This window comes from Rhinopithecus bieti, unplaced genomic scaffold (genome assembly GCF_001698545.2).
Source record: "Rhinopithecus bieti isolate Rb0 unplaced genomic scaffold, ASM169854v2 scaffold_14839, whole genome shotgun sequence".
Classification (NCBI taxonomy): domain Eukaryota; kingdom Metazoa; phylum Chordata; class Mammalia; order Primates; family Cercopithecidae; genus Rhinopithecus; species Rhinopithecus bieti.
Window position 1 is genome coordinate 1,054,902 of NW_016808133.1, and position 14,547 is coordinate 1,069,448.

At 42.1% G+C, this 14,547-nt stretch overlaps 1 protein-coding gene across 5 annotated transcripts in view; it reads right to left on the bottom strand.

Moving 5' to 3' along the window:
* Positions 1-949: 949 nt before the first annotated feature.
* The window catches only part of COG2 (component of oligomeric golgi complex 2), a 103,330-nt gene continuing 89,732 nt past the window's right edge, over positions 950-14,547 (bottom strand). For all 5 annotated transcript variants that reach the window (XM_017885595.1, XM_017885596.1, XM_017885594.1 and 2 more), the window contains 8 exons: positions 11,490-11,551; positions 9,844-9,995; positions 7,961-8,158; positions 6,955-7,027; positions 6,526-6,668; positions 4,698-4,837; positions 3,368-3,548; positions 950-1,639 (listed from right to left, as the gene is read on the bottom strand). In XM_017885595.1, coding sequence (XP_017741084.1) covers positions 1,538-1,639; positions 3,368-3,548; positions 4,698-4,837; positions 6,526-6,668; positions 6,955-7,027; positions 7,961-8,158; positions 9,844-9,995; positions 11,490-11,551 — 1,051 coding nt within the window. In that variant the 3' untranslated portion in view covers positions 950-1,537. The remainder of the gene's footprint in view (positions 1,640-3,367; positions 3,549-4,697; positions 4,838-6,525; positions 6,669-6,954; positions 7,028-7,960; positions 8,159-9,843; positions 9,996-11,489; positions 11,552-14,547) is intronic.

Genomic DNA, 14,547 nt, shown 5'->3' on the forward strand with positions numbered 1-14,547 from the left:
CCCCCACTGCAAGCCCGTCTTTACTTCCGATGGCGCTCTGCTGATGGTACCCCACCATACCACAGCCCTGCCAGGTGAGCTGGCTCCCACACCAGGGAGGTCAAGCCCTGAGAAGAAAACCCTTCTTTGTCTCTGTCCCATGGTTCTGTCACTGACCAAATTTCCCAACACTGAACTCTAGAACTGGACACATCCCCCTCCAGGGGCAGGGCCTCCAGTGCTAAGCCCAAAGCAGATGCTCTCTACACAGGTGGCCACTGTCCAAGGTCTGTTACCTGCAAACAGAAAGTGGAAGCCACTCTTTGTGGCGGGCTGGGGGCTGCATGGAAGCCCCTGGGGCTCCACACACACCTGGCTCTTGGTGCTTTCATCACTGCGGTTTCCTCTGACTTCTCTAGCCCTCCTCATCCCGGTCTGTGCTAAAAACTCAAGCCTGCTAACTACAGGACCTGCTCTCATTTCCTACCATTTACTTCCTCTCCCTACAGCTAACATTTGAACAAAGAAGGGAATGAGATGCACGGGAATGCAAGACTAAGGACTCAACATAGCTGCTTCCAGCTCCTCATCAGGCTGGGAGGGCTGAAGCCACAGCTAAGCAGGGGCTGCACTGTGCTCCATGCTGCCTATGTGAGTTCGAACCAACAAACCAGTCTTGGAGTGCCTCTCCCCAGTGCTTCCAGCTCTTCTCAGGGCAGTCTTCCTTCCTTCTATGCACATTAGCTTGCCAGGAAGGGCGGGAACTGCCGACTCCTAAGGAAGGTGTGTTACCCCTCCAAGGAAAGGAACTCACACACATTGAAAGAAAGGGTTGGTGCTGGCCAGGACCCTTCCCATTGGTGCTAAGAGGGGCATCTGCCTGGAAGGGAACACATGTCATTACAGGGCACGAGTGATGAGGAGTGCTTTCCTGGTGCGGAATTCCCAAAGAAAAGGAGCACACACGCCCGGGAGACACTTCTTTTATTTAGGAAGGAGGTCTTTCCCACTGGTGCCGGCCCCTGCCAGAGGTTGGGGTGACAGCAGGATCAGAAGCACTGCTCTCACACACAGTGGGAGTGGAGGACGGCCTCCGGCAGCCTCTTTAGAAAGCCCAGGAGTTCTCTTTATTTCAGAGAAGGGCGTTCCTATACAGGACATCACTCCACTACAGTCGTCACTTCCAACTGCAGGCTCAGGGAGACAACTCTTGACATTCATAGGTATATATGTACTTTAATCATATGTTAGAAATCAGCTCTTCCACACTAAGATTTACAATAAAAATAAAATAATTTGTTCTGTAAACTATAGTAGAAAGTTTCAAACGTCTTAAAACTATCTTCCATACAATGGAAAAAGGCTTTTGTGTTCTTTTTGGGCAAAGGAAGACCCAAATACGCTGAGAAGACGCATGGGCATGTTGCTGCAGTGATGCTGGAAGCACTTCTTTGCTATGGACGATTGCTAAGAGAACAGAGTCACTTTCTCCCCTTTCAGCCTGGAAGTCCAACTCTTCTCTTGCTTAAGAATCTAACCTCGAGACCTTCCAAGATGCTTAAGGCTGCTCTGCTGTTGCCTGGTCCTTGGCAGCAGCAACAAGCTCTGCGAGAGCTGGGAAACTTTTTATGTCACTTGCTTGCAGTCCCAACTTTTGTATCTGCAAAGGCCATGAGAATGAATTATGTTACTGCAATTCAAGCTGAATGTGGGGGGCGGGAAAAAAATAAAATCTTCATCCTCTACTAAACCAGAAGACAGTTCCCTGAAGACTTGTAGGATATTTTTTCCTCTAGAGCAAAGGATTTACTTCTTGTAAAATGTGAGGTTTTTGGGGTCAAACACTTAGCATTCTAAGAAGCCAGTAGGTTAATTTATCTTAGTCCAAGAAATCAGACAGAATAAGAGCCTCTTTTGTGGGCCTAAAAAACACTAGAAAAGAAAATCCACACTAGGGAAATAAAAAAGTGAACTATTTTTTAAGTAGAGAATTTTCAAAAAAGTACTGGCCTGTGCTCTTAGTTTCTCAACATATTGCCAAAACCTTTTAGAATCAGATGAGTTAAAAACACTTCGCTTGGCTCAGCAACTACCGTGGATTATTTGGTCACCGAGACATGGCACACCATGTTCCCACTTTTGTTTAAAAATGACAACACCACACATACACGTATACATCTATACACACACACACACGCACCACACACGCAGAGAAAGATCCAGAAAGATACACACCAAGTGTCTGTCAGCATTCTGTGTTTGTTCTGGGGACCGGGACTGCGGGGGCACCTTATCTTTCCCTTCTCTTTCCTTTTAGTTCCCTATCCCGCTCTCCTTCCTTCCTTCCCTTGCTTTTGCTCGTTGGCTCTTCACGTTTCTGTAACATACTTTCTTGCTTGTAAAAAGTCTTTAGGTTTTTTTTTGCCAAATAAAGCAACATGGCCGTTGACTTTTACCAGGATATATCTCTACATTCATCTCAAAGCAGAAAACAGTTGAATTTTCAGTGATGATCATGACGTGTAAAAGAAATTCCTTAGTAAGCTAGAAAATCAAGGGTCTTGTTTTAACTGCTTTTATTTTTTGCTTTTTCTATTAACATTGTCTCAGTTCTCCAAATCAGGACCAAGTGTCCTCTTATGGAAACTTTATAATTTCAATTTTTTTCCCTCTGGAAAGGCCTCCCTTGAGGACCTACTACTGTGTGGGACGACACTTCAACAGTTTAGAAGGCCAGTTTCTGAACATCTAGAGGTTTTATGAACTGTCCTCACAGTATCATAACATTTCATTTCATGATGAAATTTCATTTTCACCTGAGTGCAAATGAAAAGACATTCATTGCATGTTATCCATATCACCTCTTAAGTGATAATATCCACATTACCATTCAGCCACATGCCATGATTCTAAAATTTGTGTTTTATAGGAAACCTACAAAAGCCAACCAGGGAAGTAGAGGAGTTGTGCTCAGAGGATTTCTTACGCACCATAGACGGGTAAATGCTTTCAGTTATTTTAAGCTAAACCAGTAAGGATTTCAAAAGCCTGGGGTTAGCACCAATTAAGTATCAGGCACCAGACCAAAAAGTCCCACTGTAGCGAGCTCTGTGAGCATGGGCACTGGGGAAACAAGCAGATGGCAGCACCAGAGAGCACGCCACCGGACTTCAAAATGGGAACTCTCCATTTTCTTCTACCTTTTCCTTCTCATATTGCCTAGAGGCAAAATAATTTGGGAGCCCCGACTCCTAGTCGTTAACACTTGAGAAGCAATTCCCTAGCCACTGCAACAGCATCTCTGGGATCACGTGAGCCACCAAGTAACTGCCTGGCTTTCAGAATTTGGTTTCAGGCTCACTGGAGCGGCCGGCAGCTGATGCGTTACCTGCTCTCCTAAGTACTCAACGTCTAGGGCCAACTGTAGCCTGATTTTGTCGTCATCACTCATGCCACCACTGGGACCGACGGGGTTGGCGGGAGTGGTTTTTCTGGCTTGTTTCAGCCTTTTCAAGCTCTCTTCCATTTTCTTCACAGAGTTCAATACATCTGACACGGTTTCGTAGTACCTTGAGCAGAAGACACATTTATTGGTGAAAAGAGGCATTTGTGTGTAACACCAAATAGAGTGACTGGCTTTGTGGACCAAAAAAAGAGATTTTTAAGATACAAATTAGTTTCCAACGAAAATTCAGCCATGGTAAGTAATTTTTTTAAAATCCTTTTTTTATATATATACACACACACACATATACAGACACATATGTGTGTATATATAGTCTTAAGTGTCTAACACAGCATTCCCTCAGAATTTAAGAAATATGTATTTGCATGGATTTTGTTTAACATTTAATCGAGGGTGGACATCTGTAGCTCATGCCCCAGATCCAGTAACAAGTTCATTTCCAATCAGTTCTAGGAACAGTTCATCTTTTAGAGTGTAAAAGTATTTCAGAATTTTCAATAAAGTTCATTGTCTTTAAAATACTCTCAATATAATTTTGAAATTATAAATGAGTTATATGTCAAAGCTTTGTCTACAAGCTGGTTACTCAGCATTTGAAATACATTTGCCCACAAAAACTGTATTAGACATTATTGTTATGTTCTAAATTAACCCATAAATGGCCACTTAAATCTTAAGTAAATAAAATACTACTGCAAAATTAATATTTAATAATTAAAATCAGTAACAAAATTGAATAGCATACTTGTTGATTTAGGAAAAGAATATTTCATTAGAAAAAGACACTCATGTGTTTTAGAGGTTTTAGGAATCGAGTCCTTGTCAGCTGTAATTACTTTTGAAATGTATGTTTTCTCTTCCTTGATTACCAACCTAAGTTCTTTGATTATCTGTTATGATTAGAGCCACTCTGGACTGACAGGGCTGAGCAAAGAAAGGGCCTCCAAGAAGAATGTGGCTGGACCTTGGAGAACGGCACCTGCAGGGAACGCAGGCAGGGCCAGGAGACACAGGGGCACTGTGCACACGGCCAGCGAGGCCGCGGCCCAGGCAGAGGAAGCCGGCCCACGGGCTGTCCATGGGGGTGTGGGGAGGGAGGTAGCAAACTGCGGGACCATACTCTGACTAATCCAGTGAAGAAGTGCTAGGCAGTCTCACTGCCTTATTCACACGCAGTGCTTGATGGCCTCGGGGGTTTCTGCTGCAGACTCTTCTAAGCAAGGCCCACAAGGTCTACTTTTAATTTACGTACTTATGAGTGCTTTCACTGAGAGCGCCTTCTAGCCACTGCTGAATTATTGCTTGTTTGAGCTTATCCTTGTGTCCGTTCTGAAGCTGGAATAAGGGCTTCAGAGCACTGTCCACATAGGAGGAAGCTGTGGTTGGGACCTCCTGGAATGATGTTGGTAGGAGATAAAGATGCACAGGAGAAAAACAGAAAAGAAACAGAGTAAGTTACCCAGACCTCAAGTCCAAAAGGATACTATTAATGTTCTAGTTTTGAGACATGGACAACTTCCATCCCTCCCAAAGGTAACACTGGGGTCCACAGAAAGCTGCCTGGAGAACACGAGGGAATAAGAAGAGCCAGCACAAGAAGGTGACGTCTGGAGCCAGGCTGGGTTCAGGTGCTGGCTGGCACAGCCACCCACAGCTCAGGGCATCGAAACTAGGGCACTGCTTCCCGTAGCTTCATGTCCACATCTATCACCTGGCAATCTCATAAAACTCAGGTTCTAATTCTGTTGGGGGCAGAAAACTCAGGTTCTAATTCTGTTAGTGGAAGGGTTGAGTTCTGGGACTGTGCTTTTCTAGCGAGCTCCCACCCGCCAGGTGATGTGAATGCTGCTGATCATCAGACCACCGTTTGAGAAGCAAGGATCCAGGCTCAGGAATGTAACCTTTCTTAGCTCTGGTTTCTTCATCTGCAAATGGCAATACTAGCACCCACTTCGGAGGAGGATAGTAAGACTATGTAAAGTGTCTAGCACAGGGTCTGACCCTAACACAAACTCTCAGGAAATATATTACTGTAGCAACCTATTGACTAGAAAGGGAGAGTTGGTAGATTACTGAAGAAAAACAACATATGTGGCAACATAAAATAGGTCTCTCTCCCCCACTTCCGAGAGGCAGCTTCAAATCAGACAATAAGGAGCAAATATAAAATGGCATCATATTTGCATATAACCTATGCACACCCTTCAGTATAGTTTAAATCATCTTTAGATCACTCACATTTGTATTTTTTTTTTAATAAAAACTTTTTTTATGTGTGGAGACTGGATGTCACTACTTTGCCCAGGCTGGTCTCACACTCCTAGGTTTAAGCAATCCTCCTGCCTCAGCTTCCCAAAGTGCTGGGATTTTGGTGTGAGCCACTACATCTGGCCTGTATTATTTTTTTATTGTTGTAGTTTTTTTTTTCCCTGAATATTTTCGATCCACAGTTGGCTCTGTTGATGCAGAACCTGGGGACACAGGGGCCAACTATATTTCCAGTAACAATAAAGAGGGAACAAGATATAAAGTGTGGAATACCAGATACGGAGACAAAAATGTGTAGGACTTTAAAATGTTATTAAAACGCTTTTTCTGAAAAACATACTTTTCCGCAAGACCAAAAGGAAACTGAATACATCCTTAAATACTTTTAGGATAGGATGGGAAAGGTCTAACTATTTCAGTTTGTGGCCCAGAGCCCCTGATCACCCCTGCCGAACCTCCCTCTCTTCATCAATACTATTCTCAGAATGGGATGAGCTCAGTCTGTCTCAGGCCACCCCGGGAACCCGCCGCTTCCTCCCTTCCTCTTTGGCTTTCCTAACACACACTTCCCCGTCTCAGGCCACCCCGGGAACCCGCCGCTTCCTCCCTTCCTCTTTGGCTTTCCTAACACACACTTCCCCGTCTCAGGCCACCCCGGGAACCCGCCGCTTCCTCCCTTCCTCTTTGGCTTTCCTAACACACACTTCCCCGTCTCAGGCCACCCCGGGAACCCGCCGCTTCCTTCCTTCCTCTTTGGCTTTCCTAACACACACTTCCCCGCCTCCGAATTCTCTCCCGTGAACGGCGCTGACCTTGTTGGTTCTTCGGTAAAGCCGGGGAACCTCCAGTGCACTTTTTAGGAAACTGAAGCAAGAGTCACTTAAATCGTGGATGATCTTGCTGCTCAAGGAGGGCACACAGGCTGACAAAGAGCTCTGGGAGTCCTCCAGGGCTGCTGTTGAGATTAAAGACTGGATTTAATCATCATGCTCAGGCCCAGATGTGAACTTCATCTGAAATACTGTCACAGCATTTACAGTGTGTACTATAATAAATCAGATCAAATGAATTAAACAAAACATCTTATTTAGGGAAGTTATAATACAAAACAGAATAGAGAAACAACCAAGGATTTACAACTACAGAAGAAAATGTCCAATTAAATATACCCTACAGTCTCTGAAATTTTATTTTAAATCATTTCTTATTCAAAGATTTGCTTAGTCAAGATTCATTTTTACCTGTGATAGAAGAAAAATTCTTAAAGCCAATCATTTCAAGTTTTGGCTTGATTATTTCCAAGAGTTCTGGAAGCTGAAATAAATATGCACTTTATATATTCAGTTACTTTTTATAAATCAAAGGAAGAGGTGATTCTATTTGCATCTACAAACGCTAGAATTTGCTAATGAATGGTGAATCTAAAATCAGGAATTTCAGTAATTTTCATCAAAGGAAAGAAATAGTTTTAATGCTTTTACTATAAAAAGATTTCAACAACATGAGAAATCACATGGTTTAATGGCTACTAACAGGCACAGAAAATAAGCAAAAACATTTTCTACTCTATGGCTCTCCACAATACGAAAATAGACACAGTAAAGACCATATTCTTACTGAAAACATACACATTTTAAAATTCAAAACGGTATTTATTCAAGCACCACAAAATATCTAAAGTTGAGGAAAGCAGAACTGTGTATCAGAGGACTTAACCACTACATTCACCCCACAGAGTTAATGTTACAAGCAAAAACATATGGATCTATACAGAGAAAACAGAGGAAGAAGTTTTAATATTTTAGCACTTTCAAGGTATAGCTGAAGATTAAACATCAACAGAAAATACTGGGGCAAATTAACGTAAAGTAACTGAAATCCAGCCCACTAAAGATCATGCCTGAGCAGAATAAGGTGAGCTAATGGAAAAAAAAAAAAGCCGGGGAAGCATGGCTGCTCCAGCTTGTCCCATCACTACTGAAAAGGAAGCAGGGTGGAGGTGAATACAATACAGAATGTACTCCACGCAGAAGAAGTGCACACCCTTAGAAACCCTATATGGACATGATCTGTCAAGGGAAGCTGGAGAGACACCTAGAAAGGGAGGTGAGGGGTTCTCTCTTGGGGTACCCATGGGCCCCACAATTTAAGCCCTGTAAGGCCCAATGGTGTTTGCCTTTTACACATGCTACCTTCTGTGAAAACATTAAACCAAGCACCTGGAATTCTTCTGGGACACAGGCTTACCTGCTCCTGAAGCTTGTCCAGGTCTGCAACCACATACACGAGCTGAGTGCGGGAAATGGAAACCACAGGCTTTGTTTCTAAAGGACCACTTCCTTGGTCTTCAGTGTTTCCTTGGGTGATGGAAGGTTCTTTGCTACCAGTTACCAAAGGTTTCTTGATCTCCTTGGGACTTTCATTAGAAATGGGCCTGAGTGAAAGCTGAAAAAGGATTTCACTGATTAACTACTTTTACACTAATACGCGAGCATTTATATATTACATATGTATGCGTCAATAACTCACCACTAAATGCTAGCTGTCTACACAGCCTTAGTAAAAACTTACTAATAAAAGTACACTTTATTGTATCTACAGGAAGGAGTGAAGCACTAAGAGAAACAAGGACAAACTACGCCCCCATGTACATTTACCTTCTGGAACTTGTCTACTTTCTGGTGATAAAAATACCATGTGAAAATAAAGTATCCAAACTACAATAAAATTAATGTTGGAGACATCACAGGTTTTAAAAAAAATCAATTATGTTAGGCAAATAACATACCATATTTGTAATTATAATTAATAAGGGTAAAATATCAAAATCCAAAACTTCAAATACAAAAACCAAAATGTTCTTTGCATAACATTGTTTATAAGGGAAAAAAATAAAAAAGAAGTACGCTAGCATCAAGGAAAGAATGGGATAGAATGGGATAATGAACATTCAGGGCAAAGTGATCTATTACAGATAAACAGAGAATTCCTGGCTAGCAAGAACGCATGCTTAGCCTAACTGAATAATCGTCCTAACCCAACTCTGTCAGGGGAATCATACAGCGGTCTTCAGAAACAGCTGACGGCCCAGGGTGGTCCACTAAGACCTTTCTGAGCAGAGGGAAGGCAAAAGGGAAAGACAAACTAGATTTCACTAGACTCCCATTACCTGACAGGAGCTTTAGTCCAAATAAATCCTCACAACAGCCACGTATAGAAGCTGTTTTCCCATTATCCAGATGAAGACTCAGCTTAATTTCTCTAGGTCCACAGAATTAAAGAGTTCAAGAGCCAAAGTTTGACACTAGCTCCAAAGCTGACACTCTTTCCATTAAAACGCACTGCAAGAGGAGGACTGGGATCCTTTCCTACTCCAAATAACAAAGATTTTATTCAAAGTGTGCTGTTTTCTCCATGTTGTCTTTTTCATTTTTTAGAACACATCTCCTTTGCATACTCCTCACACTGCCATGACTGGTTTACCTGAGAGTCTGTTACTCACGCGTCCCCCAGAGAAAGGGCAGCACCGCTATCCGAGGTCCTAGCAAGAACCCACGGGGCTGGTGCTGAGCACCGGACTGTACCAACGCTCTGTGGATCAAGAATTTCTGGCTTTTTGTCGAGTATTAGTAAGTCACTAAGGGCATGTGGATATTTAATACATTTGATTATTTGAAAAGGGAAAAGGATATTCAAAAAAGAAAAGATAATTTTAATACCTTTTTATGTTGATGACAATATCGTTTTGTAACCTTCCAAATATTAAGTATTAAAATGCACATATTTTTATTTCTAATCATTTTCATAATCACCTTGAAATTAAAATGAACATCTTTTTTTAAAATTTGGAGTCAGTTCAAAGAATCTGGTTTTGAGAAGGGAAAACATGGACTTGCCAGAATGGTGCTTTTCAACAAAACAAGTTCGTGATAATAGACACCCCTAAATGCGCTTGCAGGAGTAAAAGTGAAACACAGAAACAGAGCTGCAGATCATCTTGGGAAGTCAGACTACTGTGGTCCTCTGAATTAACCTCTCATGGCATTTACAAAAATCTTACGGAGTTAGCCTAACATATCTTTAATTTTTATCAGTATTGATTATGGATGAGCTCCACGGCCAGCCCTTACCTCATTGACAAACACAGAGTATCGTGCCAAAATCTGCAGAGTGAATCTCCACAGGCGATGCACCAGCAATGGCAAGAACATCTCATCTGACCAACACCTCCTGAGGCTGCTCCAAGTTCTATGAGAAGCCAAAAGGCAATATGGACTTTCAGCTAGAGAAAAAACAACAACAACACACATTTAAGGAATTTCAGATAATTTTAGGCTATAATCTAATGTGAGACTTTCGATGTATGATTCAAAGGTAAAGAAAGTGGCCTTCTGAAGAAAACCATGTGGTCAGCAAAGCTGTTGGAGGCACAGGGATGAGGAGCGGCCACAATCCATGTTCCCTACCACATCCTTAATGCCACGCACAGTTTTACATGACACTATCTCCCAGGTGTCTGGATAAACATCAAACATACATAGCATTCAGAAATAATGTTTAATAGGTACTTTATACCAAATCAACAAACATGGGCTGGAGTGGCAATCACTTGCAGAGGTTTAAACTTCAGTTTCAAATTTGTCCTGTTTCACAAGATTCTTCCTCTATCTCAACATACTTCTTATTCTTTTAGAAGAAGTTAACTACATATGACCATTTTTGGCAAAGATAGATGAAAACAAATTCTGAAGCTAAAACTGATTCAAAATGACAGGAGACTTAGCTGCATAAAAGAGAGTGGAAATTTAAGTCGAGGAACCTAGATATAAGCACACAGTATTTCAGTGGTCACTAGGAATAAATATATGATACAAAAATTAATGAGGCTTTCAGAGTATGCAAACATGTACTGGTAAGTCCACATACCTACAGCTGTTACCTGCCCAGCATCCCAGCATAGGCAGCCAGGGCCCAGGAAGCCCAGGATGCATGCTTCAGCTGTCAGTCATTGTCAGTGAGAGGCAGGAGCACCCTGAGCCTCTACCATCCAGACCAGTCCTCAGCCTGGGAGGAAGGCAGATTGCAGCCCATTTGCTAAAAAAACCAGCTGATCACATAAGCACACCAAGGGGCCATATCCCCTGGACAAGTTATATGCAGGAATGAAAATGAGGTCTGTCTCCTATATTCTTATTTCTTTTTCATCTTTATAAAGCAAGAACTCTATATACCAAAACTATTTGGTTTATTTTTACCTTATTAAAAAAAGAAGGGTTGGGCATGGTGGCTCATGCCTGTAATCCCAGCACTTTGGGAGGCCATGGTGGATGAATCACTTGAGGTTAGAGTTCAAGACTAGCCTGGCCAACCTGGTGAAATCCTGTCACTACTGAAAATACAAAAATTAGCCAGGGGTGGTGGTGTACACCTGTAATCCCAGCTACTTGGGAGGCTAAGCCAGAAGAATCACTTGAACCTGGGAGGCGGGGACTGCAGTGAGCCAAGATCATGCCATTGCATTCCAGCCTGGAAAACAGAGCGAGACTCCATCTCAAAAAAAAAAAAAAAAAAAAAGTCAAACGAAGTGATTTTAAGGTCCAACTTAAGGCATGAACACACACACACACACACAAACACACACACACACACACACACACACACACACACACACACGAAACCAGTGAACGTATGCGCAGAGTATTATGATCTAGCTGACGTGGTGAACTGAATGAACTCATTTAGGATACCATGCCACTTATCACTTTGGGGGAGTTACCTGGGGCATCTTCCAGGACATCTGTAAGTGTTGCTTCTAAGGATCCTGCTATTTCTCTAAATCTGAGATAAAAACAAGAACACAAATTAGTGTTTATGACTCTGACAGATGCCTTTCCCTATCCATCCTCTGTTTTTCCTAAGTAACAGGAACTTTCTGTCACTCGCTGGTAAGTCCAGCCTCGAAATGCCTATTCTCCCAGCCTTTTTTTTTTTTTTTTTTTAACTGAACAAGAAATCGTGACTAAGCCACTGTTATATAAGGGTTCTCTGTTATTTGCAGCTGGTCTGAATCATAACTTACCCCATGTTTCTCAAATTAAACAAACTGTCAGTTAAGTCTCCATCAAGAAGTTGTCAGGTGAGTAGCACCTGCTTATGATCCTCTATTCACTTCAAGGCCATAAAACTTTGGTTCCTCCAACCCATCTATCTTAACACCATCACAGGTAGGTAAACGTCCCCAGGGTAAGAAAGCTGCATTTTGTACCTGGGTTGGCAGCTTGAGAAAAATCATGGGAAGTAGCCAGTTAAAACTAGAACTCGCTGCTTGGTGCTCTTCTGATCTGCTGACCCTCTCCCACGTCCATGGTACTTGCCCTTCGGGTACTAATGCTCAGTGTCTGTACCAGCGCTTCCTAGATGTGCGTTCTTTTTTTCCTGATGACAGCTGGCTCACCTGGCACCTCAGCTCATCCTGTCACAGACCTCTGTTCTAATAATGGATATGGACATGTTTTTATGACTTTGTAAAAGGCTAATGTGTTATATAGTTTTTTTAAGCTAGCTGCTTTGGCAGGCATTGTTTTCTAACTGTATAACTCTTCCAATCTCATACCTGTCTTTACTAGCATGCTCTTTTGTCACCTGCTAATTGCCTTACTAGTAATGAATTCTGATGCATGCTCAATATCAATTTATCCAACTGATATGAAATTATTTTTTATAGTACATAATGTGCTTTTAAAAAGCGGTTCAGAGACTGAGCTAAAGGCAACTGTCTAAAGAGTAAAAAGAACAGCTTGACACAGAAAGCTGCAGCCCTACCCAACCCAGCTAAGCACTGAAGACACCAAGGCTATCCTGGACCATTACAGCTGGCTGGTTTCCAGTAGCCGTCCTGTCTGCCCCATGGAAAGAAAGGAACTCTCTAATTGCCCAGTGAAGCTCACAAAGGCTAGTCTTTTCCTGCTGCAGTTAAGAGATACAGAAGGAATAAGTGACAGATGGAAAAGTGGGATAAGAAAGCACTGGAAACTAGCCCAGGAACAGCAGTAAGAGGAGGCAGTGACACTGAACACGGGAACAAGGGAGATGGGACTGCTCTGCACCTGGGAGAGCAAACCAGCACCTAGAGCTCAACCTCAGACCCCCAGTCCTGCCTTTCTTCAAAATCTAAACAAAATACCGGAAGTTAGCCCTGATACAGAAAAGGCCTGATAGCTGGCACAGCACTGTTTATATCAGGGAAAAACTGGAAGCAACCTAAATGGCCAAAAGAAAGAATATGGTTATAGAATCTGTGGTATATTCAATGGACTAGTATGCAGTATTCATGTGGAAGCTTGATGCTATAAACCAATAAGGAAAAATAGGTATAATTTAGTACTATGCAAAGACATAGGACACAAAGTTTTATGTATATTTACGATAATTCTGAAAAGCATACAAATGAAAAAGGACCAAAAAAATGCAGCAGAGCCTTGATCCCTGCACTTCACAGAGAGGTTCTGCCTATCTGTGAGCAGGGGCAGTGATGCAGGATTACAACTGCCCGAGTCACTTTGCCTAGGTGTGCTCCCCAGCCAGGGGACCAGCCCCTCACACAGCTCTGCTGTGCGGTAACTGCCAGGAGTGAAGTAATAGGACATATTTCTTCTTGGAAAATGGCCAAAAGAGAGAGGGAACCTCTGTTGAAATCTGAAAAGCTATGCTGTGGTTTTCATGTGCACATCGAATGTCATTCTACTCTCAACAGAATCCACGTTAAGAAGGGCAATCCCAAATACAAACATTTCTAAATTCTTAAATACAGGCCCGGGGAAGGTCTCCAGACATATTCCTCCACAAACATCACAGGTCTACAATAATACTTAAATAAAAATTACAATGGCGATAACAATAGTGATGCCTACTGTTTTTTTCTCTGAAGTATCAGGAACATCGTAAGTGCACGCGTCTCTCGTGGATACACATGTCTGAGAGGAGTGCAGGGACAGGAAAGAAAGGGCTACCTGCACCTTAATATTACTATGTAGATTCCACATCATAAGACTGTGTTCAGCATATACTATGTAATACAGTATATACATGTGAATGTACTAGAAATATTTCAATTTTAAAAAGAACAGCAAAGTGAAATTTAGCCTTTGGCATTTAAAGGGCTAACACCTGCAGTTTCCAGGTAGCCACTGACTCATTATAATTTGAGGCTGTTTTGATCACATCTGCATTTAATTTCTTCCTATGAGAAACTAAGTCCTCATCTACCTTCCAATATGCCCATAGGAGCAAATGAAATGTAGACACAGTGGGGTCTCAGGGACAGTGAGAGGATACAAAATGTGTTCACAAGAATTGTGGTGATGGCTGGGGTGGGGAGGTGGCCTTTTCCCTGAAGATGATTGGGATATGGGTATACAGTCAGATCCAGGAGCAGAAAACTTTTACTGAGAGCGCAATATTAATATTTCTTCTTAGGAAATGTTCAACCATCACCACCCCACTGTCTTTAGGTTTACTTCAAATGACCTTGAAATGAATCTGATGACAATGCAACTCTGACCCTAACCATGTTTGCGGAACTTTGTGTCATCCTTCAGAGCAAACAACCCAACACCTGATAAAAATCAATAGAAAAGTTCGACAAAGTCTTAATGGAATTTACTTTTAGATGGAAAACAAATGTACTAAAACAAGTTCTACACTTCATAACTCAAACGTATTTTTTTAAATTTCATGAATTTTAAATAAAAGAGGTTTTTTCAAAAAGGCTAATCAACTCCTTTGAAGGCTTAAGGCTGAAATCTGCTGAAGGTAAAAAAGACTTTCAGGGGCCG